Source organism: Heloderma suspectum, chromosome 2 (assembly GCF_057233095.1).
Source record: "Heloderma suspectum isolate Gila_16-S chromosome 2, 16-S_ref, whole genome shotgun sequence".
NCBI classification, from domain to species: Eukaryota; Metazoa; Chordata; class Lepidosauria; order Squamata; family Helodermatidae; genus Heloderma; species Heloderma suspectum.
The window spans coordinates 165,912,934-165,935,944 of record NC_139459.1 but is presented as its reverse complement, the minus strand read 5'-3'; the positions used below and the strand labels follow the sequence as shown (position 1 = coordinate 165,935,944).

Sequence of the window (23,011 nt, the reverse complement as noted above, 5' to 3'; positions counted from 1 at the left end):
TGCAAAAACTTGTGATCCATTCTGAACGTAATAGCGAATTCATAAACCACTGGTCTAGGCTAATTAAAAAGGTGAGCATTACAAATGGTTCTATCATTCAACCAGCAAGCAGACTAATTACAAAATTCAGTGACATCACTAATAATCATACAACCCCTGAATTCCCTTAGCAATCTATGATTCAAAAGAGCCAGTTTGTGCCAAAGATTAGGCCATGATATGGAATTGAAAGCAGCCTGAAAATTCACACATATGGGTTCTGTGCCTGCGCAGAGCCTCAATTCGGGAAACTTCTACAGCTGAAGAGTTTTGGCAGGAATGCCCCCCACCATCCCAGTGCACATGTCCCTAGCATGTTCCCGCTTATTTCCTCAGTTTCTTGAGACCGACATTGTAGCCTCAGAACCTAGAAGAACTACCAACATTGAACTCAGGTATGACACCAAAGAGGGGATGGCAGGCAGATTGTGTGAATGCACAGATGACTACTCAGAGAACTACAGTTACAGGTTGAAACCTGCCTTTCTTCTTCGGGCTCTCTGTGCATCACACATATGGGTGAGTAACAACCTAACTTATAAGGTAGCGGGTCGGTGTCCTCTTACAAAACAGAGGAAAGGATGGCACGACCAAAAGTACAGTCAGCTCTAGCCCGAACATCCAGTCTATAGTGACGAATGAAGATAGATGGTGTTGGCCAGGTTGCAGTGCAGCACAGTTCAGGGATGGCAACCCCCCTGTGGAATGCAACCAACACTGCTACTGCACGAGTAGAGTGAGCTTGGACTGGGGCAAACAGTTCGAGTCCAGCCAGCTCATATGATAGCTCAATAGTCCTGATGACCCAGGACACAAAGCACTGAGTCGAGAGAGGCTGACCCTTGTGCTTGCCACACGGTAGCACACAAAGAGGTGAAGCAAAAGTTGGAGCTGATCAGTCCTTGACTTGTAAAAGGCCAAAGCACGGTGAACGTCAAGCATATGCAAGGTCAACTCCAGAGGGGTAGAAGGAGAGGCAAAGAAAGTAGGCAGAACAATGTCCTGATTTAAATGCAAATCCGACACCACTTTAAGCAGAAAAGTAGGGTCAGGTCTGAGAACCACCTTATCCCGGCGAAAAGTGAGGTAAGGGTGGTCTACTCTGAGCACACAGAGTTCACCGGTGCGGCGTGCGGATGTAACCACCAAAAACGCCACCTTCTAAGAGAGGAGGCATAAGTCCATAGTCACCAGTGGCTCAAAGGGCTTGAATGAGAGCACCTTTGGCACTGCCCGAAGTTCCAGCTCAGTGCTGTAGAGTAAACTGGTGGTGCCAGATTCCTGATAAGATTCCTGATCCCTTTCAAAACCCTTTTTGCTATTGGATGCAAGGACACAGAAAACCCCTCAATAGGAGGGTGGAACACTGAGACAGCGGAGAGGTAAACTCTTAGAGATGACAGCCTGAATCCTTTCTCAAAAAGGGAGAGCAGGAACTGGAGAATTTGGTGCAAGGAGCACTGGAGTGGGCGAAAACCCTGAGCGCGGGTGAGGAAGGAGAAAGCAGTCCCTTGAGTAGGAACATGACATAGAGGGTTTACGAGTGGTATCAAGGATCCTCTGTATCACTGCCAGAACCAAATCAGCAACTGCCACCCTATCTTCTACGTCATCATGCGGAGAGTAGCCAGTCATGGGACCTGAAGGTGGGAACAAACCACCGCCATGCACTTAACGAATACTGTTGGAGTGATGGTAAGGCCAAAGGGTAGTACCCGGAACTGGTAGGCATCAGTATCAATGACAAAATGGAGGTAGAGTTGGTGTGACTCCTCTATGGCAATGTGAAAGTAGGAGTCCTTGAAGATGATATAAGCAATCCAATCTCCTCGAGTTGGGAGAGGAGAGGGAGGATAGATGCCAGAGAAACCATATGGAACTTCCTGGGTGAGATATACAGGTTCAACTCCCAGAGGTCCAAGATCAGATGGAGCCCTTCATCCTTCTTCAGCACCATGAAGTACTTCAAGTAGAACCCGTCACGGAGATTTGAATGCGGAATGGGAACAATGGCTCCTTTCCCGAGAGGTGTACTGACTTCTTGATGGAGAATCAGTGATGGAGCAGTTACTTGTACAATACAGAGGGGAGGAAGGGTCTCGAATTCGATTCTATAACCCCTCCATATGATGGAAAGTACCCAGGAGTCTGTGGTGATGTTGATCTAGGCAGGAAGAAAACCAGACAGAACTGTGCTAAAGATGGAGGCTGAGCAACTTGATGAAGAGAAAGGGAGAGACAGCCAAAGACACCACTTGTTTCCTCCATCATCCCTTTGGCGGAAGGAACAGTACTTTGATGCTGAATAGGGCTTCCTTGGTTGCGAAGGTTGTTGGCATGGTTGCTGTGAGGCACCCGAAGTTGAAGGCTGGTACAGAGCCATAGAAGGTCGAAACCAGCAGCACTGTCATGGAGCTGGGGGCTCCTGTTGGAAGTCCATTTTGCAAGCTATGGTTTTCGCTTTCTGTACAGAGTCCAATGCCTCATCGGTCTTGGCATTGAACAGACCTTATCTATTGAAGGGGAGGTCCTTTATTCAGAACCGAGCCTCAAGAGAGTTCCACTGACCTAAACCACATGTGTCGCTGGAGGGTGATGGAACTAATCAGGAGTTTGGCGTCACAGTCCACCTGGTGTCTGGGGGTGTTTATCTGTTGCCTGGAAAGCTTCATCACCTCATTTTTGAAAACGTGAGCTAAGTCCTTAGCTGGACATGGCAGCCTGTAGTTGGAGACCCGCAAGCCAAGTGCTGCAGAGGAGTATATCCTACATCTGAGGAAATCAAGATGCTGGCCTTCTTTGTCCAATGGTGAAGCATGGACTCTGCTGGACTTTCCTTGGGCTGCCTCGACTGCAATCGAATTCAGGGCAGAGTGGTTAAACAAAATTTCAGGATCCACCTCCTGCACCTGATACATTCACTCCAGTCACTTGGACGTGGGAGGCATGGTGGAGGGGACCTTACATGATGGCTTAATAGTATCCTGCAAAGCAGGAAAAAGCAGAATCGCAAGTGGTCTCAATAGGTCTGTGTTGACGGTGTCGAAAACTGGGTCCTGTAGTGTAGGGGCAGCCTGTTGGGTAGTGAACCCTCGTGATTGGGCCGTTCTCATAATTTGATCCAAGGATTGCCCAGATCCTCTGAAGGAGAGATCACGTTCTGAGATTCAAATGCCACACCAAGAGATGACAAGGAAGGATGGTGCAAAGAGAGGTGGGATCACACTCGTAGCCCTCCATGCCCAATAGTGGCAACCTTTCCGTAGGCAGTGGGACAGTGGCCTGATTAGCAGCTTGTTCCCGTGGATGCTGCAGTGTCTGTGCAGGTGGCAGTAGCATGGCTGAGGCTGGAGGTGGCACTTGTTACCTCAAAGGTGGATGAGGCAGAGGCATTTGAAAAGCCAGCGGGCTGCGCAATTTCCTGGAAACTGGTGTAGGAGCAATGAATATTCCTGTGGTTCAGGAGGTCTTGAGACTGTAGCCGATGGCTGGCTTCGGTACCAGGTGGGTGCCCCATCTGATAGGACCTCATGGTGGTAATAGCAGCACCGCCCATAAAGATCATCTCTATGATCTCCCCAGCCCTGGGGTCTCCTGTGTCATAGATCCCAATCATAGTATCTGCCCCACTCTGAAACCAGAGACCTGGACTGCTCTCGTGACTGCTTATACAGTCTATTCGGCTGACGCTGCCTGATGGAACCAACCAAGAAGAAACAATCAGGCAAGCCGGGATATCTATCTGGGAAACCATCTCCCCTCGGGGAATGATATGGACAAGGTGGCAGAGCAGGTGGCACGGGTGGGGAGAGATCCCAGATCTCACCCTCCAAAGAAGACGTAATCAGAATTGGATCTGATCCCGGTGACCAGCGGGATAGGCAAAAGAAACACTGGCAGAGCAGTGGTAATCACCTCCAGTACCGGGAACACCGGTCAATCACAAGGTCTCACAGGGGCATCAGCAGCAACTGCCAGTGTTGGCCACCTAGTCCGATCCCAAGGTGGGGAGCATGGTCTGGTTCAATCCCAAGAGGAGCCTGCTAAGCTCTTAGAGACTTTTTTCGTCTTCACTTCTGAAGAAGATAGTACCACCTGTTCCAGCGTTTTGGCCTTTTTAGTCAGCTTTCTTGGCCAACAAAAATGCCAGCGTTCTCCCCAGATTAGGGGCTTTCTCATGCTTGATGACTTTTGAGCAGAAACATCCCCCAACGCCTGAGCAGGCTCCTGTGAGGCAGGAATAGCTGGCTCTGCAACAGCCTCTGGCACTTTCTTCAAAGCACGGCTTTCAGCCGATCTGTGTGATTTCAATGGGCTTGCTTTGAGAACGCCAGGCAATGAGGATAAGCCTCAACGATGTGGCCTTCGCCAAGATGGAAAAGACATAATGAGTGTCCGTTGGACGGTGGTAACTTGCTCCTGCAGAGGCCACACTTTCTAAATGGCGTCCTGAGGGCCATACGCCCATAAGGGTGATCACAGGATTGTGAAAAAAAACACAAAATAACACAGAAGGCAAAGTCAGAAGCATTAAGAGAGAAAGAATAAAACCTCAGCTTTTAAAAAAACTTTTAGTGCTTACAGATGAACTGAACGCCAGAGAAGTTCCCTCGTGAGGCTACCAGAATGGTGTTCAAAGGAGAACTGAGGGAATAAGTGGGAACCCACCAGGGATATGTGCACTGGAAAGGTGGGGGAATGGGTTCCCGCCAAAACTCCCTTATTGTTTTCATTATTTTTTACAATGCTGACAAAAAGTGTACAAAAGTATACAAACAAATAATTGGACCAAGTATTATCAACAATTTAACAATAAATATAAACAAATATACCAACAATACCAACAAATATCACAAGGTAACACAAAAAGTTGCACATTATCTTGATTCTTGTTACACCAGTACATTACAAATAAGGACCACTTTTCTCTAAATCTATTATTCTGTTGTTATCCCTCCCTACCCCTTACTGTGTTAGTTAACTTAACCATATATATTATTCCCCATAATTTAATAAGCCAATCATTAATTGTGGGGGCTTTCGGTTTTTTCCCCATTTTGCAGATATCAGCATTCTGGCAGATGTTAGTAAATGCACTATCATCTCTGTGTCATCAGACAGAATAACTTCCTTTATATAACTGAAGAGAGTATTGGATCCAGTGGTAATCTATTCCCTGAAATGATTTCAATTTCATCTATTATCTTTAGCTAATAGTTCTTAATCATTGGGCAAAACCAGAAAATATCGGCCACATCTACATTAGGCATTTTACATCTCCAGCACCTGTTATCAACCTTATGATAAATACGGTTAAGCCTTGCAAGCAATAAATACCAGCGGAAAATACATTTTTAAAAGCTTTCATTCAGATTTGTACTAATAGCCTGCTGTGATATATTATTCCAGATCCACGTCCAGGCGCTTACTGGAATCAGACAAGTTAGTTCTCTTTCTCAGAAGATCCCTTATTTTTTAATGCTGATAAATTTACACAGTTTGGAGACTGGGAGACTCAGGCCTTGCGCACAGTGAAAGATGTGTTCAATGACCTCAAACCAAAAAGTGGACCTCAATTAAAAGAACAATTACAGGAAAGTAAAACCAACTGGTTCCAATTGGCCCAAATTACACATTTTACCTCGATTCCTCAAGTGAAAGCGCAGGTGGTACAACCTCTAACCAAGTCTGAATGCCTACTGACAGAAATTAATCCCAACTCAAAAGGCCTGGTCTTGCAAATATACAAAATGCTTATAGAAATATCAATGGGAGATACTAATGGTGTAAGGCAGGTATGGGAAAAAGATTTAAGTATCACCACTGAAGAAAGTCAATGGAATTCCTTGTGGGCTCTGTCTCTATACAAATCAATTTCACCTAAGCTGAGGTAAAAGGCAATTAAAACAATATATAGATGGCATCTCACACCTGTAAAAATCAGCTATATCTACAAGGGGAGCAGCTCCCAATGCTGGAGAAGTTGCACTCAGAGAGGGATCTTTAAATACATGTGGTGGGATTACAAAGTTATAGAGAGCTTCTGGGTAGAGATATTTCATTTTGCAAGAAAAGTTACAAATCAGAAATATGTAAAACAGCGAAACTGGGACTACAGTCCCCCTTTGCGGGAGACTACAAGCAACTACTGCATAAGGATTTACTAACATTCTTCTGGGCTGCAGCAAGAATGGAAATCATGTCATTCTGGAAATCTACAAGTGAAACATCAACTGAAAGCTGGAAAAGGAGACTCTGAGATATTGCCTTACTAGAAAAATTAACCAAAAACCTAAGGGCCATGTGTAATAGTGCAAATGGCAATGACTTTTACACATGCTGGCAACCCTGGATTTCTTTAGCCAACCAGAGCGATGGGAGGATTGACACTTCCACAATCCCATGTCATCATCTGGAAATACCTAATTAATACTCCCTAAGTAAATCTAGATCGGTAGACCTTCAAGAGGAAGTTTAGCCCTACAATTTTACATATCTGTATCACTATATGCAGGTCACTGTTGATAGGTTATTTCATGCTTAGTGTCAGTTGTGTTTTCATGTCATATTTTTCATTGATGAAATAATTAAAAAATCCCCCCCTCCCCAAAAGAGGATACTGTCCCATCACCAGTGTTGAAGTAAGTTTCAACTGCCAGAATATGGAATGGGACAGGACACCATCTTGTTTTTCATCTCAGGCAGCAAAATGTCTTGGGCTCGCCTTATCTGGTTCTACTCTGAATTCACTAACAAACCAAAAATCTAAATAAGAAGAGATTGAATAGTCATCAAAGAACACTATGAACTGCACCAAGTAAGCCAGACACAAATTTCCCATGTATGACACACTTGCTATTTCGTCTGGCTTTAAAACCATCACTCACCCGAATCTGTCATCACTGTTACAGAGACATAGAGAGAGTGCCCAACGAGCTCGTTGAGGTTGGGAAATTTGGTCTGCATCATGGCTTTTGTTAGTACTGCTTCCCCATCCCCTTCGTTTATCTGAAAAGCAAAAAGGAGGAAATCAAAGGGGTATACACTAACGCGCACACGCACACACACACAGGTTCATCTTACCTGAATTCTCCTGAGTGAGTCTGGAATACTTTTTTTCTCATCATCTATTTTCACTCCAAAGAGGACGAAGGCCACACCATCTACTTTCTTTCCATAGAGGAAGCTGGAAGAACAAGACAAAATTAAGGGTAAAACTAGACATGTTTATATGTTCGTAACTAGTTTCCTGTTCACATGCAGGCTGGGAGGTGAGAGGTTTAATTTCAACATCAAAGGGGGGCACATGGGCGAGGGGCGCGAACCATCTCTCACAATCAACTCACCTCCCTCTGCTCCATTGATTCAGGCACTTTTCTCCCAGCCCAACTCACTTCTGGTATTGGAGTTGGGCTGGGGAAAGGAGGCATCTGGGCGACGCACTGCAGGGAGATCATGTGGGGGAGAAGGGAGGGTTCGGCTCTGTTGCCCATCTGCCCCCTTTGATGTTAAAATTAGACCCCCATCCCACCCCTCACTTTATGTGTGATTAAAGTAGATATGTGAACAAATGTCGCTGCCCCTGCCACATTGATTAAGTCTTTAAGGGCAAAACCGTATGTGGTGCTAAATGTGTCACTTGTTGCACGTAGATTTTAAAAATTGAAAATGGAAGCCACTGGGGAGCTGAGTCAGGATGAGAAACACGGCACATCTCTGTGTGCATACCATCCCTTTCCTTCTAGTCTGTGGTCCTGACAAAAATCACCCATCTAGCTGCTGATAGTTCTGGAAGGGACGCTACCATTGGGATAAAAGCTGCTTGGGGGTGGGTGACTTTTGTCTTGAGGAACGGGATCTGCATGCCATGATCCCAATCATGATTAGGCTCTCTGGTGGCCACTATGGATTGATGGATTGATTTGATTTTTACCCAGTGGTGGCTCGTGGCAACTGTGACTGGTGGGGCTGATTGTAATAATAGATTTTTTAAAATTATTAATACTACTACTACTACTACTACATTTATATTCCACCTTTTTTCCTCTTGCGAGGACTCCAAGGTGGCTTACATGGTCCCCCTCCTCTCCATTTTATCCCCTGTGAGGTGGGTTAGGCTGAGAGTCAGTGACTGGCCAAAGTTACCCAGTGAGCCTTCTGCCAAGTGGGGACTAGAACCTGGTTATCCCGAGTCCCAGCCCAACTCTCTAATATTACACTGGCGCTCTCTCTGAATGATGATGATGGCAGTAGTAGTAATTATAATAATGGTGATGATGTCCTCAGAGCATCACAGAAATCTTTCTTAAGTCACAACAACAACCCTCAGCATTTCTAAAAATAAAAGCGAACATTGCTAGGCAATAGCTCCCATAAACAGTTTCTAAAAAGGAAAAAAATGGCCAGGCACTGATACTGCCACCCCCAATCAATCCCCCCCCCCATCTTGGTCACCCAGATCCTGCTGCAAGAACATCTCCAGATCACCCCCAAATCAGTTTTCCCCAAACTCAGCCCCCACCCAGATAGCCTGCCATTTAACTTCTCTTCAACCCACTCTGACTCTGGCCCCAGCCCCAAAAGAAACAAACATTTTTCTTTTTTTCTCTTTTAAAATTATTTTCCAAATAATTTTTACACATGTTACAAGTATTAGATCATACAAATGATTAGCAAATGATAAGTCATTCATGTTCCATTTTACAAGTAAAGGGGGGAAAGTACCTTCTTGTATAAGATGCAATCTATACAGCCTCATAATACCCCTAATAGAGAGTGTGGATTGACATTTTCTTGCACTTTATTAGACCAGTACATAATAAAGAAGGTCCATTTCTCAAAGAATCATATAACTGTCTGCCCTCCCTCGCTCTGTCTGCCCTCCCTCACTCTGATCAAATGTGTTATTTTTTACGATAGACACTATATCCCATATTTTGATCAGCCATTCGTCCAGGGTCGGCGCTCACACTTTTTTCCAGTTACAGGATATTGTTAACCAAGCTGTTGACAGTAAATACTGAACCATTTCCATATCATCAGCTAAGACCAGATGTTTAACATATCCAAGCATAGTATTAGTGGCTGTTGCAGTAGTCTATAACCCGTGATCAAATGAAGTTCTCCTAATATTTCTTGCCAGAATTTCTGAATTTTAAGGCAGGACCAAAAAATACGAAATAGGTATGCATTCTGACTGTTACATCTCCAGCAAAGATTATTTACAGCTCTGTAAATATGATTAAGACATGCTGGGGTTAAATACAATCTGAGTAATAACTTGCAGAAGCTGTCCTTAAGGTTAATGCTTGTCATGTAGCATGTGACATTCCACCATAGCCATTTCCAAATATCAACTGGAATATCACAACCGATCTCTCTATTCCATCTTGCTTGATAAGAACATTGATATGTTAACAGAAGTATACATATTCATAATCAGTTTGTAGATACTACTTAATACATATTTAGGATGGTTTTCTAACATTAATTTTTCAACTTCTGTAACCTCTTTTATTGGACCATGTTTAGTAATGAAAATATATATGATATTCCTAAGTTGGAGATATTGAAAAAATTGTGGACAATTATAATGCGTTTCAGCAAAAATATTCTGACATGATTTGAAGACACCATCTCTGAATAATTCATTGATTTGCAAATATCCATATTGTACCCACAAGGCTGTATTTCCAAGAAATGTGTCCTCTCTCATTTCCTCATGGAACATTTTGGTTTGTGCTTCTTCCACATTTTATATGTTTATAAAGTGCAGGGGTTTCATTTTATTATCTTTTGTTACATGCCAAAGAATGTTTCTTAAATTTGTAGATAAATTATGTTGTTCCAAATTTATAGATCTGTCTGGGTTAAACCAGACTTTCAGATGTGCCAAAATGGCGGCTTCATATCTTTTACTCAAGGGAAAAGCTAAGCTGCCTTTATGGATTCCTTTATTTAGAGTTGTTACAGCAACTCTGGGTTTCTTTTTATCCCAGACAAAATTTGAGAAGACCTTTTGCCAATCATTCAGTATTTTAGGATGAGCTTCTACAGAGTACATTTTAAAATAAGAATAGAATTTTTGGTAAACCATCATTTTAAGAGTTGCTATTTTTTCCCATCCATGATGTATGCACTTGTGACCAATGCCTTAATTCCTTTTTGTTTCAGACAGGAGCCTTTCATGATTATATTTTGTTAGCTGATTTAAATTGTGCATTACCCAAAACCCAATTCTTTTTTAACATATATGCTAATAATTTGCCAGCTTTATTACCTTAAAAAAAACAGCAACATTGTTTTGTAAACTCGGAGGCGACGGCCTATCCAATGCAGGGCAAGAGAAGCACAGAGGGGTTCATTATCTCCACGCTTCTCCTGCCCTGCATTTGCAGCTAGACAGCTGATTTTGGTTGTGTAGCTGCCGGAAGGCAGAGCGGGGAAGGTAGAGAGGGGGAGGGGGCTGCCGGACAACACATAGGATGTGTCATTTCCGCCTTCCCTGCCCTGGAACGCCCCCTGGAATTCCCCATTTTGAGGGCTCCATGCTCCTCCTCCAAGTGCGGGTCTGTTCCACACTGGCTGCGAGGAAGCACAGAAGGGGGGGAAGGTTGTTTCCCAGAAAATCACATATCCTATGGCCGTCTAGCCGCTGACTAGCAACCATAGGATTGCTCCCTTAATTTCTTTTCTGTTTCCACAGAGTTTATCAGGTCAAATTGTTACCTCAATGCCTCTAATTTCTTATATATACCCTTCCAACAGGTTTGCTTATGTTTCTGCTCTAAAATGGTTATTTGAGTTGTAACATCTTTGAAAAGCTTCTCTCTCTGTTGTTGTTGTTTTTAAATAGGAGGCCTTTTGTATAAGTTCACCTCTGATCACAGCTTTAGATGCTTCCCAGATTGTAACTTTGGTGAGATCCGGAGTTCTATAAAATTGAAAATATTCAACCAGTTTAGAATTTAATTCAGAAATAGTCTTCTGAATATTTAAAAAGATTATAGAGTCTCCACATTCTAGTTCTGATCTGATTTTTTTTATCATACAACCATTCCAGCTTAACAGGTGTATGGTCAGCATAAAGGTGTGATGTTTTTATAATGTTATCCATGAATCTAATTACTGAGGTGGAGCCAAAAAAATCAATCAATCCTTGAATATGAATTATGAAGGATTGAGAAAAAAAGTATAATCCCTTTCCCCCAGATGGGTATGTCTCCAGATAGCAGTTAATTCTTTTTGTTTAATGTTTTCCAGAAATAGTTTTGGTAAAGTTCCTTGTTTCCCATTGGAAGTTGATAACATTTGGGATAGATAGATCAAATTAGATAGAAACATTTTTCTTTTCTCCTCCCCCCACCCCCATTCCACACCATAGAGGAGGAAATTAACTTTTATCTTAAAAACATTAATGGGGGTGGGGGGGAGAGAAGAAAGACCCAGTGTGCCTTTAATAGTAGCTCCTTGAGGGTAAGAAACCCACAGCTAAAACATTGGACAGCATAGAGATTTTTTTCAATCCCCTAAAATGTCCTCTTCACATGCAGACTGGGAGCATGAAACACTACACTAAAACCCGCATTTAAAACAGGGCTTTCTGCTTCCATTTTAAATGCAGGGTCACAACAGGCTTCCTTTAAATGCACTTCTTCCTCCATTTTAACCCCTCCTTTTCCAAGTCTTCAATATGCTTCATTATACAGTCGCTAGATAGCGGTGTGGTCTAGCTCCTCTTATCGCAAGTTTTCCTCTTTTCATGGAGGTAACCCAAGTGGAACTCAAGCACTGTAATTTGATAGCTCATTATCTCCAATCGTTTTTAAAAAGGAAAAAAAGGGCATTTAGTGCTGGAGACGCCCTGGAGATTGATGATGTTATCTGAAGGACCCGCAGACTTCCGTGAGTAACCAATCTCAATAGCAGGATAAAAGCCCTGGGAGGTGATAGGTGAGCAGAATGTACCCTGTACATGCTCAGAGACACTCTTTATTATTGCTTGGTTTGAGGGCTGGAATCTGGCTCAGACTAAATCCTGACAGAGGTTATGAAACAGGGGCAGCAAAGAGCATGGGGAGGGAGGCACAGTGAGGGTGGCAATGAAAGAAGGAGGTGGACGGTGATTAATAATACATAATGGGGATCAGGGTGTGTGATGGAGTGGAGGATTCTAGCAATTGGGAAGCAAGTCTTTATGGTGAGGGGAGTTGTCTTGTGCGGATTACACACACACTACGGGTCACTGACATGTCTAGAAGGGAGGGACCTAGGAGCGCTGCAGCTGAGATGATTCACTCCTCTCAGGCCAGGATTTTGTGATTCAAGGACCATCCTTCAAACTTCCTCAAATGCAGTGCCCTTTATGTTTTATATCCCTCCTTCAAGCTCATGCCCACTTAAAGGAAGGGGTTTGGAATTCTTACAGCATCCCTAAGTGAGAGCTTAGAAATGCTGGGAAATGTTTTTCAAGTGTGTTTCTCCAGGAGAGTGGGAAGCAGTTCCAGAGCCCACAATAAAAGGTGGCTTGGGTTTAAAACAATACATTTATTTATTTTACAGAATTTTTTTTTACAGAAGTCAGTGTCACCCCATACATAAATAATGAATTTATTTAGCTACAATTAAGGCTGCAATCCACACTTACTTGACAGCAGATCCCATTGAACTTAATGGGATTTACTTCTGAGTAGACATGCAGAGGAGTGCACTGTAAGGCAGGCAAGCAATAAGCAACATTATCGGTTTGTTATTATATAAACCAGCAGCAACGTGTATTATTTTGCAATTAGTTTTAAGGGAGCTGCTGCTCCATCGTTGCCCCTCTCCCTCACCTGAAAAGACACATGCGGCTTGCCTCATATCGCTCTGCTCAACTGAACTCAAGTGACTCTGGGGTTGCCCCAAGGCGCTCCAGCCAGCCGTTCCCGGAACGATTGCAATTGGCTCAACTCAACAAGCCAACTCACTCCTAGGGATCAATGAGCTGGGCGGTGCCCCTTCCACTGCTCCATAGGGAAGAGTGGGTTGTTCACCGATTGGCTGGGGGAACAATATGGCTTGCAGGGTGGGGCGGGGCGGGGCGGGGCGCATTTCCTGCCTGCTTTGAGGGATCGTTTCAAAGATCGCCCGGTCCTCCGAAAACACTTTGCGGCGCCTGCACAGTTAAGGAAGCTCCTCCTGTCCACAGGGGATGTTATTGCAGCAGCAGCCAGGGAAGCAGTATGGGAGAAGGGAGGGAGAGAGACTGAGAGTGGCGGTAAGGAGGAGACTGCTGCTGGCTGCCTGCTGGGTGTGTGTGTTTGGTTGGGCGTCTGTTGCCTCACACGCACTTTGATTGGATCCACCACTGTTTGTACCCCACCTTTCTACCAAAAATAGCACACAGGGCAGCTTACAGAGACAATTTAAATTGGTTAAAACAATACACTGAAATACAACAAACACGTAACAATTACAGGGGGAAAAACAGCACCCAACGCAACAGATCCATTTACATGCCAAAGGCCTTCTTGAATACAGAGGTCTTTGCCTGCTGGTGAAAGGATAGCAGAGAGGGAGTGAACCTAGCCTCCCTTGGGAGGGAGTTCCACTGCCTGGAAGATTTGCAGTTTATAAAACTACTCTGTTTTGTTGTTGCAGCAGCAATGTTTTTAATTATTTATTTATTTTATATTGTATTCTATGTTCATTTTAGTGTGAACCACTTACAGGTATTAGGCAGTATACAAGCATTATAACTCAATAAATTTTAACAATCACAGCTACAAGTGATGTGTTTAGTGTCATGTGCAGTTTGATCTGAAGAAAAGCCGTAGGTAAGTCTATGAGAGCCAGTTACCAGAATGCTCATTTCTGCATTTCGGGCAGGTTGGAATTCACCCATGTAGTGAATGCAGTTGCACAACACTAACCAAGCAGGAGAGGCTGGGGGGCCAAAAGCAGGGTAGAAGCTTGGTGACTAGGATGGATTACACATGGATTTGGGTTATGCATGCATTACACATGGATTGCTACTTAAAATGAAGAAAGAGTAAATGACATTAGATTCCTCAATCCTCTGCAAAAGCAGGATTCACACAGTGCTCTTATCTCAATTTGGCAGTGGCGTGGATTGACATGATGCAGAATGATTCTGGGCTAAGGCTTAAACTGATTTTTGTGGTTCCTGCTTCTGAATGATAGCATCACCAATCCCTGTTATTCAAGGTCAATGTTAAGGTATTTGTGTTATCAAGTCTGCAGATATTACTTGGAAGAAGAAAATTCATTCATACATGTCCATCTCCACACACAGGTCTTTTTAAATTAAAAAGTCACATTTCTAAAGGTGGCCATTCAGATTACAAAGGCTACTTTCCAATTATGTGCTGTATTAATCACACACACACACACACACATACACACACACGTTTGTAAAAGTTCTGCAGTAGAGAAAACAGCTCTGCGCTTAGTTTCCATTATGAAGATGCTGACAGCATCACGATTTTTTACATACAGCTGTAATCCTATATATACTGACTTACCTGGGCATAAATCCCACTGAATAGAAATCTGTAGAATTGCACTCACTAAGTAAACATACTCATGCAATATTAAACCAAAGATGGTCTGAAGCAGAGAAAGGAGGGAAGGTAAGTGGATGGGTAGACATGGGAGGAGAGTTATAAAAGATACTTCTGTTGAGACTCTTGTTGAAAGCTATTTTAAAATACATTCAGTAAAAAAAAATATAATAAACAAACCATAACCATTATTATTATTATTATTATTATTATTATTATTATTAGAAAACTGTACTTGCTATAATAAATATTGATTATAACTGAAGACCCAACAACTGGAAAAAAATGTGTAGCTTCCTCGGTTTCTAAATGGTATAGTAAAGTCTGGACAATTGCTCTAATATCCAAATTAATTTATTACGAAACATAATGAAAACATTTTTTGTCTAATTCCTTTTCTTCATTGCTATCGTTTTTCACTTGTTCATCCTTTGTATTTTTATAAATAAAAGACTTTTAAAATCATGTAAAAAATTCCAAGTAAAAATATTTAAATCAAGATCAAGCTGCAAATCATTTCTTTCTGGATATTATGAGACAATTTGATTTTATTAAGATGATAGAAAGTGTCAAATTAACTCTCATTCACCTTCCCACAGTTGCACATACACCCACCTTGCAGTGACAGACACTTTGAAATCCATGTTTTCATCAATGTATAAAAATGTCTCTGATGGTTTCACTGTGACTTCAAGGCCTGGAAATACTGGAGGAAAATACAGGAAGAGGGAGAACATAAATATTAATGGAAGGATGACAGGATAAGAGTAGCAACCTTGAAGAACAGTATTCGCAATTTCCATTGCAAAGGTCAAAAGCAAAAGTGGGTCTTCCCAGGAAAAGAGTAAGGGGATTAAAGCGGGGATAAAGCCAGGGATCGGGCGAGGAAAATGCTGAGCAGGGATGGCCCTCCTTCCTACCAGATTCCTTGACATCAAATGATGTGCTGAAGCTGTTCTGTGGGGAGTCGTCATACCTGGCCACAGCCTTCCAGGTCCCCAAACTAGAGAAGGAAAATGAAGGGATTCTTCACTGCTTCTGCTTCATCAATTCATAAGAATACATGAAATAAGCATAGGTCACAGTACCTCTTATTGTGAATATGGGTATATTTTACGTCCTTTGGGGCTCATCCATGGAAAATAGACATAAGCTTAGAACCGAACACCTGACCGAGAAATCTTAGGACCTGGATATGTGGAACTGAAATCTGCCTTTCCCACCCCCACAGGTTCAAATGCTCACCTATGGAGCTCTTGAGTGGTCTTCATGCAATCAGTGTGTATTCACTTTCTACCTTCTGTACCTCAGGTTTATTGTGAGGATAAAATGGAATAACCCCCATGTGTGTTGCCCCATGCTCCTTGAAGGAAAGGAGGGGACAGAAGTGTGATGGACAAATATAATAATGAAAATAATAATAAGGAAGTGTGTGAGAGCTTGAGGTGTTCCTGGTTTAATATGAAAGCAGGAATGCATGATAAAGAACACCGTACATGCTAATAAGCTTTCTTCACTAATTGTTGTTGCAGCTACATTTCTGTAAAGTAACAGAATATTTATAGTAAGTTACCTGAGAATCTCGGGTAAATGGTAAGCCTGGATGATTCTTGATGTAGGCTTGATGTAACCTTGGCTGACAATAAGGCCTTCTGGTGTCTGAGAGGGGAAAAACAGGTTTACATGGGTACTGAAAGGATAAAAATTGCTTGTACTTGTTATTTATATTCCATATGGCATGCATTCTACTGGAGCAAAAGACCTATCCTGTGTCCTCAGGAGCTCTGTGCTATCAGAGTGTGGAGATAAAATGTGATGCAGTAGTACTTTCTATAGAGAATTGGATCTAGACCAGCAAGACCTGGATTCAAATCCCTGCTCAGCCATAAAACTCACTGGATTGCCCTGCACTAAACACTCAGCCCAAATTGTTTTGAGCATAAAAGGCGATATGCCACTCTGAGCTCCACATGGAAGAGCATGATGGCAAATGTAAGAAATAAATGGTTTTTAGTTATATGTAGCAGCCATATCGGGGGTCAGACTAAGTAGCCTCATGCAGTATCATGCTTCATGTTCTTGCTGAGCTCTTTCTCCCTTGAATATATTGTTGTAAGCTGACGAGACACAGGAATTCCTTATCTTGTCAAAGGTCATACAACTGTATATCTTGTTCTCTGCTGTTCTCTTCTGTTCTCTCCTTATCATGGCTACCCTATAACCCAGTTCTTGTATTATAAACAATAATGCTAAGAGAAGAAATGTTGAGGACTGCAACCCCACGCGGGAGGGAGAGGAGGAGCCATTTCATATGTGTCACAATGTCTATAAAAACAATGTGCTAATGTAAATCGGGGCTTCTGGCTCTTTGGAAATGATTCCAGCCTTAAGCCCGCGCATTAAATAAAGAATCTCTTTTTCCTTCACTCCGTGGTCTCTCTGACTCTGGGTTCTGCAACATATAGACAAAAAATGAACAACCACTTCATCTCAGTACATTTCTTTTTACAAGGCAGGACAATTTTAATTCTGTGGTGCTGGTCAGATTGGCCTCATCTCTACAAAACTTTGGCACTTGGTCTGAAAATAAAGATTTGGTCTGAAAATAAACATGGTCTGAAAATAAAGATTTATGGGAAAATACACATGCAAGATGGTTCTTTTAAAAAAAAGCAAGCTATACAGAGTGGTCTGTGTTCTTCCTCTGCCATTACCACAGATGCATGTAAAGTTTCAGTGAAGCACCAACAGTCACTACCTATTCAGGTGGTTATAGCCACCATATACACTTGCACTTATAACTCTTACCTCAAATTCGACAATCACATTGTTATCCAAAAGCTCCAAGCCATGACCCACAGAAAAGACACGATAGCGCACTGAGAAAGAATAAGAGGATATTGTTTATTTGTGATAAAGTTAAGGACTAAGCTGAAACTGAACCCCAACAAAACCAAAGTACTTTTGGTGGGAGACAAGGGGAGGTTGACCTGGTGTTGAATGGGGTGCGGCTGCCCCTGAAGGACCAGGTCTGCAGCCTGGGGGTCATTTTAGACTCCCAGCTGTCCATGGAGGCTCAGGTGTCAGCCGTGAGCTGGGCAGCGCTGTACCATCTCCATCTGATACAGCAGCTGCACCCCTCCCTCCCTAACCATCTGCTCCCATCAGTAGTTCATGCCTTGGTCTCCTCTCGCCTAGACTACTGTAACGCGCTCTATGTGGGGTTACCCTTGAAGACGGTTTGGAAGTTGCAGCTGGTGCAGAATGCGGCGGCCCGCCTGATTAAAGACAGCTGTCGGCGAGATCACATCACTCCAGTGCTGAAGGAGTTGCACTGGCTACCAGTTGTTTTCTGGGCCCAATTCAAGGTGTTGGTATTGACCTTTAAAACCCTATACGGTTCCAGCCCAGTCTATCTTAAGGAGCGCCTCCAGCAACAACACAGACGCCACTCAATGAGATCGGCCTCGGTAGGCCTTCTGTCTGTCCCATCAACCAGAACAGTTAGGCTGGTGGGGACTAGGGAGAGGGGCTTTTCTGTGGTAGCCCCCACTTTGTGGAATTCCCTCCCTAGTGACCTTCGCCATGCCCCCTCTTTGATGAGCTTCCGCTCTGAAAACCTGGCTGTTCAGGAGGGCATTTGGGATGGGTTAGGGTTTTTTTTAGAGCAATGTTGTTTTGTTTAGTTGATTATGTTGTATTTTGTAAGGGCTTAAGGCTGGAATTTGTTATTTGTATTGTATGCCACCTAGAGTGGCCAGGTAGCTGGCTAGATGGGTGGCTAATAAATCTAATATATATATATATATATTTTTTAAAGGAGGCAGCAGGTGCTGGCATCCAGGAAGATGGACGTAAATTCCCAACCTGAAAAAAGTAGTCAACTATTCCCTGTGGCTGCTACTGTGAGTCTCAAAAGGCAAACAGTTGGAATTTGACCAGGCATGCTCAAAGTTTAGTCTGTATCTTCTGCATCTCAAACAAAAGCAACATGCAATGCTGCAGATAAAAGACCCTGGGGATTCTGAGATGGCAGCATCTTCCTCTTCACCCATGAGAGAATGGAGCACTGGGTACTCACTATGAAGCTTCCTTCTGGGTTGCTCTGAGGAGTCATCCAGGATGGGTTATGTTCCCCCTCCACCCCAGTCAAGGCGGGGATCATCTGATTAAGAACATTTGCCTTGGTCCTGGAGATTCTGGCTCTGCCTCTCCAGTTCCATTCATGGCCAAGAAGTAGACAGATAACACTTATTATAGACCAGTGAGGAAATGAATGACAATGGAGAAAAGGGTAACGTGAAAGAAAAACCCTCTTGCCCCATCTGCAGAAGAGGCGCCACCTGAGCATAAAGTAAAAACCATTAATTTGTATTCAGACTCAGCCCCTCCCCCGAAACTAGAGTGTGGTCTGGATGCCTCCTCACACCGTCTATGACCCCCCTGGCAAAGGCGAAGTACAGGCTGAAGGGGCAGGATTGCAGCTAGATAGTATCACCGATGCAATGAATATGAACTTGAGCATGCTCCGGGAGAGAGCGCAGGACAGGAAGGCCTGGCGTGCTATGGTCCATGGGGTCACGAAGAGTCGGACACGACTGAACGACTGAACAACAACAACAACAAGGACCACCTAATTACTTTGAATGAGTTAAGATCTCCAGGGCCAGATGAACTGCATCCTAGAGTAATAAAGGAACTGTCAGAAGAACTCTCAGAACCGCTGTCTATTCTCTTTGAGAAATCATGGAGGACGGGTGAAGTGCCAGATGGTTGGAGGAGGGCTAATGTTGTCCCTATCTTCAAAAAGGGGAAAAAGGAGGAACCTGGGAACTACAGACCAGTCAGTCTGACATCAATCCCTGGGAAAATTCTGGAGCAGATGATAAAGCAATCCATCTGTAAGCACTTTGAAAACAATGCAGTGATTACTCAAAGCCAACATGGATTTGTCAAAAACAAGTCCTGCCAGATGAATCTGATCTCATTTTTTGATCAAGTAACCTCCCTTGTGGACTGTGGGAATGCTGTAGACATCACATATCTCGACTTCAGCAAAGCTTTCGACAAAGTGCCCCATGATATCCTGATGAGCAAACTAGCTCAAAGTGGGCTAGAGGAAACAATGATCAGGTGGATCCACAGTTGGCTACAGAATCGGACTCAAAGAGTGCTTATCAATGGGACCTTCTCAAACTGGGGAGAGGTAACAAGTGGGGTACCGCAGGGCTCAGTCCTGGGCCCAGTGCTCTTCAACATTTTTATTAATGACTTGGAGGAGGAGGTGCAGGGAATGCTGATCAAATTTGCAGATGACACAAAATTGGGCGGGATAGCTAATACTTTGGAAGACAGAAACAAAATTCAAAGTGATCTGGATAGACTGGAGCGCTGGGCAGAAAACAACAGAATGACATTTAATAGGGATAAATGCCAAGTTCTGCACCTAGGAAAAAGAAACCAAATGCACAGTTACAAGAAGGGGGATACGTGGCTCAACCACACTACAAGCGAGATAGATCTTGGAATTGTTGTCGATCACAAGCTGAATATGAGCCAACAATGTGATGTGGCTGCAAAAATGGCAAATGCTATTCTGGGCTGCATTAATAGAAGCATAGCTTCCAAACCCCGGGAAGTACTAGTTCCCCTCTACTCAGCACTGGTTAGGCCTCATCTGGAATACTGTGTCCAGTTCTGGGCACCACACTTTAAGAAGGGTGCAGACAAACTGGAGAGGGTTCAGAGGAGGACAACAAAGATGATCAGGGGTCTGGAAACAAAGCCCTATGAGGAGAGACTGAAAGAACTGGGCATGTTTAGCCTTGAGAAGAGGGGACTAGTCTGAGGGGAGATATGATAACGCTCTTCAAGTACTTGAAAGGTTGTCACACAGAGGAAGGCCAGGATCTCTTCTCGATCATCCCAGAGTGCAGGACACGGAATAATGGGCTCAAGTTACAGGAAGCCAGATTCTGGCTGAACATCAGGAAAAACTTCCTGACTGTTAGAGCAATACGACAATGGAACCAATTCCCTAGGGAGGTAGTGGGCTCACACTGGAGGTGTTCAAGACGAGGCTGGACAGCCATCTGTCAGGGATGCTGTGACTTGGATTCCTGCATTGAGCAGGGGGTTGGACTCGATGGCCTTGTAGGCCCCTTCCAACCCTACTATTCTATGATTCTATGATACCCTGGGAGTTATCCTTGAGATAACTGTAGTATCTGAGAAACAGTCTTCTTGGCCCAAATAAAGCCAGGAGAACAACTGTTGTTCTTTCTGCTTTCTGAAGCACTCTGGCAATGAGAGGGCTTGGAGGAAAGGCATAGAGATGATCCTAGGTAGGGATGGCAGAGAATTCTGCCACGGATTCCAGAGAGGCCGGATTCTAAAGAATCCCCCTGGAATCCCCCTGGAATCCGTGACGGAATGGCCTCCTGCCCCCCCCCCCGTGGAATCCCCCGGGATGGAACTTACCTGGGGCGGATGATGCGGTGGTGGCGGCGGCGGTGGCAGCTGGTCTCCTGGCCGACCGCGGCCGGGCTGCTGCGGCTGCCATTGCCATCCATCAAGCTGTGATAGGCTATGTAAGAATTTACGTAGCCTATCACGGCTAACCCCTAAAAAAAAAACCAAAAAAAAATATGGACGCAAATGGCGATGGCTACAGCGGCCGCCATTTGCTTTCTCTGTTTTTCGCCGTTTTATCCTACATAAATATTTACGTAAGCAATTACAGCGCCAAAAAAAAGAAACGCAAATAGCGCCCACTACGCTATTTGCGGTTCCCTTTTTTTTCGCCATAATTGCCTACGTAAATATTTACGTAGGCTAGAACGGCGAAAAATAGAGAACGCAAATGGCGGCCACTGTAGCCGCCACCATTTGTGTACGCTGGTTTTTTTAGGGGTTAGCCGTGATAGGCTACGTAAATTCTTATGTAGCCTATCACAGCTGCCTGGCTGGACACAAATGGCGGCCACTATGGCGGCTGCCATTTGTGTCCGCAGCAGCCCATCCGCGGCCGGAAATCTGGCTGTGGATGGCCCTGGCCAGGTGCTCCGCGGCCTGGCTGCGGAGCGGAGCCAGCCATCAAGGATCCCGGGGGGAGGACCAGATCACCTCCCCTGCCATCGAGGATTCCGGGGGGAGGGACGGAGTGCCTCCCCCCCCCCACCGCAAAAGATTCCGTGAAAAGGTTAGTGAGTTTCGTACATCCCTAATCCTAGGGCTATGGAGAGTTCAGGACGTCCATTACCTCTGCTCTTGGATTGGTGTGCCTGAAGCAAAGCCCTGGCAGTTTGGTGTTGTTCTGAGGCTTTGCCTCAGACCCTGCTTTAGAACTGCCCCACTTCCTGGCCAGTAAAACTGCATTTTGGACCTCTGTTTGCCTTTTGAATTTGCTGTATGCCTCATACACTGCTCCAAGACTGAGCCTGACCCAGTCCCAGCAAGACAGTTTATTCCAGCCCTTGCATAGATGGAGGCCTTGACACAAGAAAATGCCATACTTGTCACATTTCCAGAGTCTGAGCCTAGCAGTTGTAAGCTCAAGGGTCCAGGAGTTCCAAGATGATCAGCACAAAGAGGGATCAGACAAAAGTCAAGGTCACAGCCCTTAACAAGGTCCCAAGGACCTTGGGACCAACAAGGTCCCAAGGCAAAACTGCAGACAAGAGGCAGGCAGAAGAAGTAGGTAACAAAGACCAGGCAGAAGAAGAGCCCAAGGCAACACAGCAGTTCAGAAGTACTTCCAATCAAGGAAGCAGTCCAGAGTCAAGGCAAAGAAAGCCAGATTCTGGAAGGCCTGGTTGAAGTTGTTTCCAGCTACTCTCTCAGCCTTAAACTGCTGTTTTTACGCAGAGGCTATCAGAGCCACATCCAAGTCTCAGCTGTGAGTTCTTAGCTATTTGCGTTGCCCTTATTTTCGCAACATAAATGTTGCGTTGCCCAAAAATGTTTACGTAGACTACACGTGCCCAAATAAGGAACGCAAATGGCGGCGCCCATGGGCGCCGCCATTTGCATACGCGCTTCCCCCCCCCAAAGTCAGCCGTGATAGGCTACGTAAGGATTTACGTAGCCTATCACAGTGTTTTTTGAAAATCTAGCCGTGATAGGCTATGTAAATCTTTACGTAGCCTATCATGTTTGTTGTTGTTGTTGTTTTTTACTGGGAAATGGCGGCGGCGGCGGCCGGTCAGAAGACTGGCCGCCGCCGCCGCCGAACCGCCGCCGAACCGCTGCCGGGAGCCACCAGCGCCAGGGACATTCAGCAAAGGTAAGTCCCATTCCGGGGGGGCGGGGGGGCGGACCGTTTCTCCACCAATTTCGGGGGGCCAAATGCGTTGGCATTCGGCTTCCTGGAGATTCGTGGAGAAATTCTCCGACATCCCTACCAGGAA

At 44.3% G+C, this 23,011-nt stretch overlaps 1 protein-coding gene across 2 annotated transcripts in view; it reads right to left on the bottom strand.

Moving 5' to 3' along the window:
- The window catches only part of LOC146353124 (A.superbus venom factor 1-like), a 139,396-nt gene that overhangs the window by 95,549 nt on the left and 20,836 nt on the right, over positions 1–23,011 (bottom strand). The window contains exons 4-9 of one of the 2 annotated variants that reach the window (XM_084835752.1): positions 17,412–17,482; positions 16,177–16,262; positions 15,524–15,606; positions 15,219–15,309; positions 7,123–7,225; positions 6,927–7,047 (exon numbers count right to left, since the gene is read on the bottom strand). In XM_084835752.1, the coding sequence (XP_084691878.1) occupies positions 6,927–7,047; positions 7,123–7,225; positions 15,219–15,309; positions 15,524–15,606; positions 16,177–16,262; positions 17,412–17,482 (555 nt within the window). Of the gene's footprint in view, positions 1–6,926; positions 7,048–7,122; positions 7,226–12,872; positions 13,019–15,218; positions 15,310–15,523; positions 15,607–16,176; positions 16,263–17,411; positions 17,483–23,011 lie in introns of those variants that run through there. The other variant, XM_084835753.1, reaches the window with a different exon arrangement.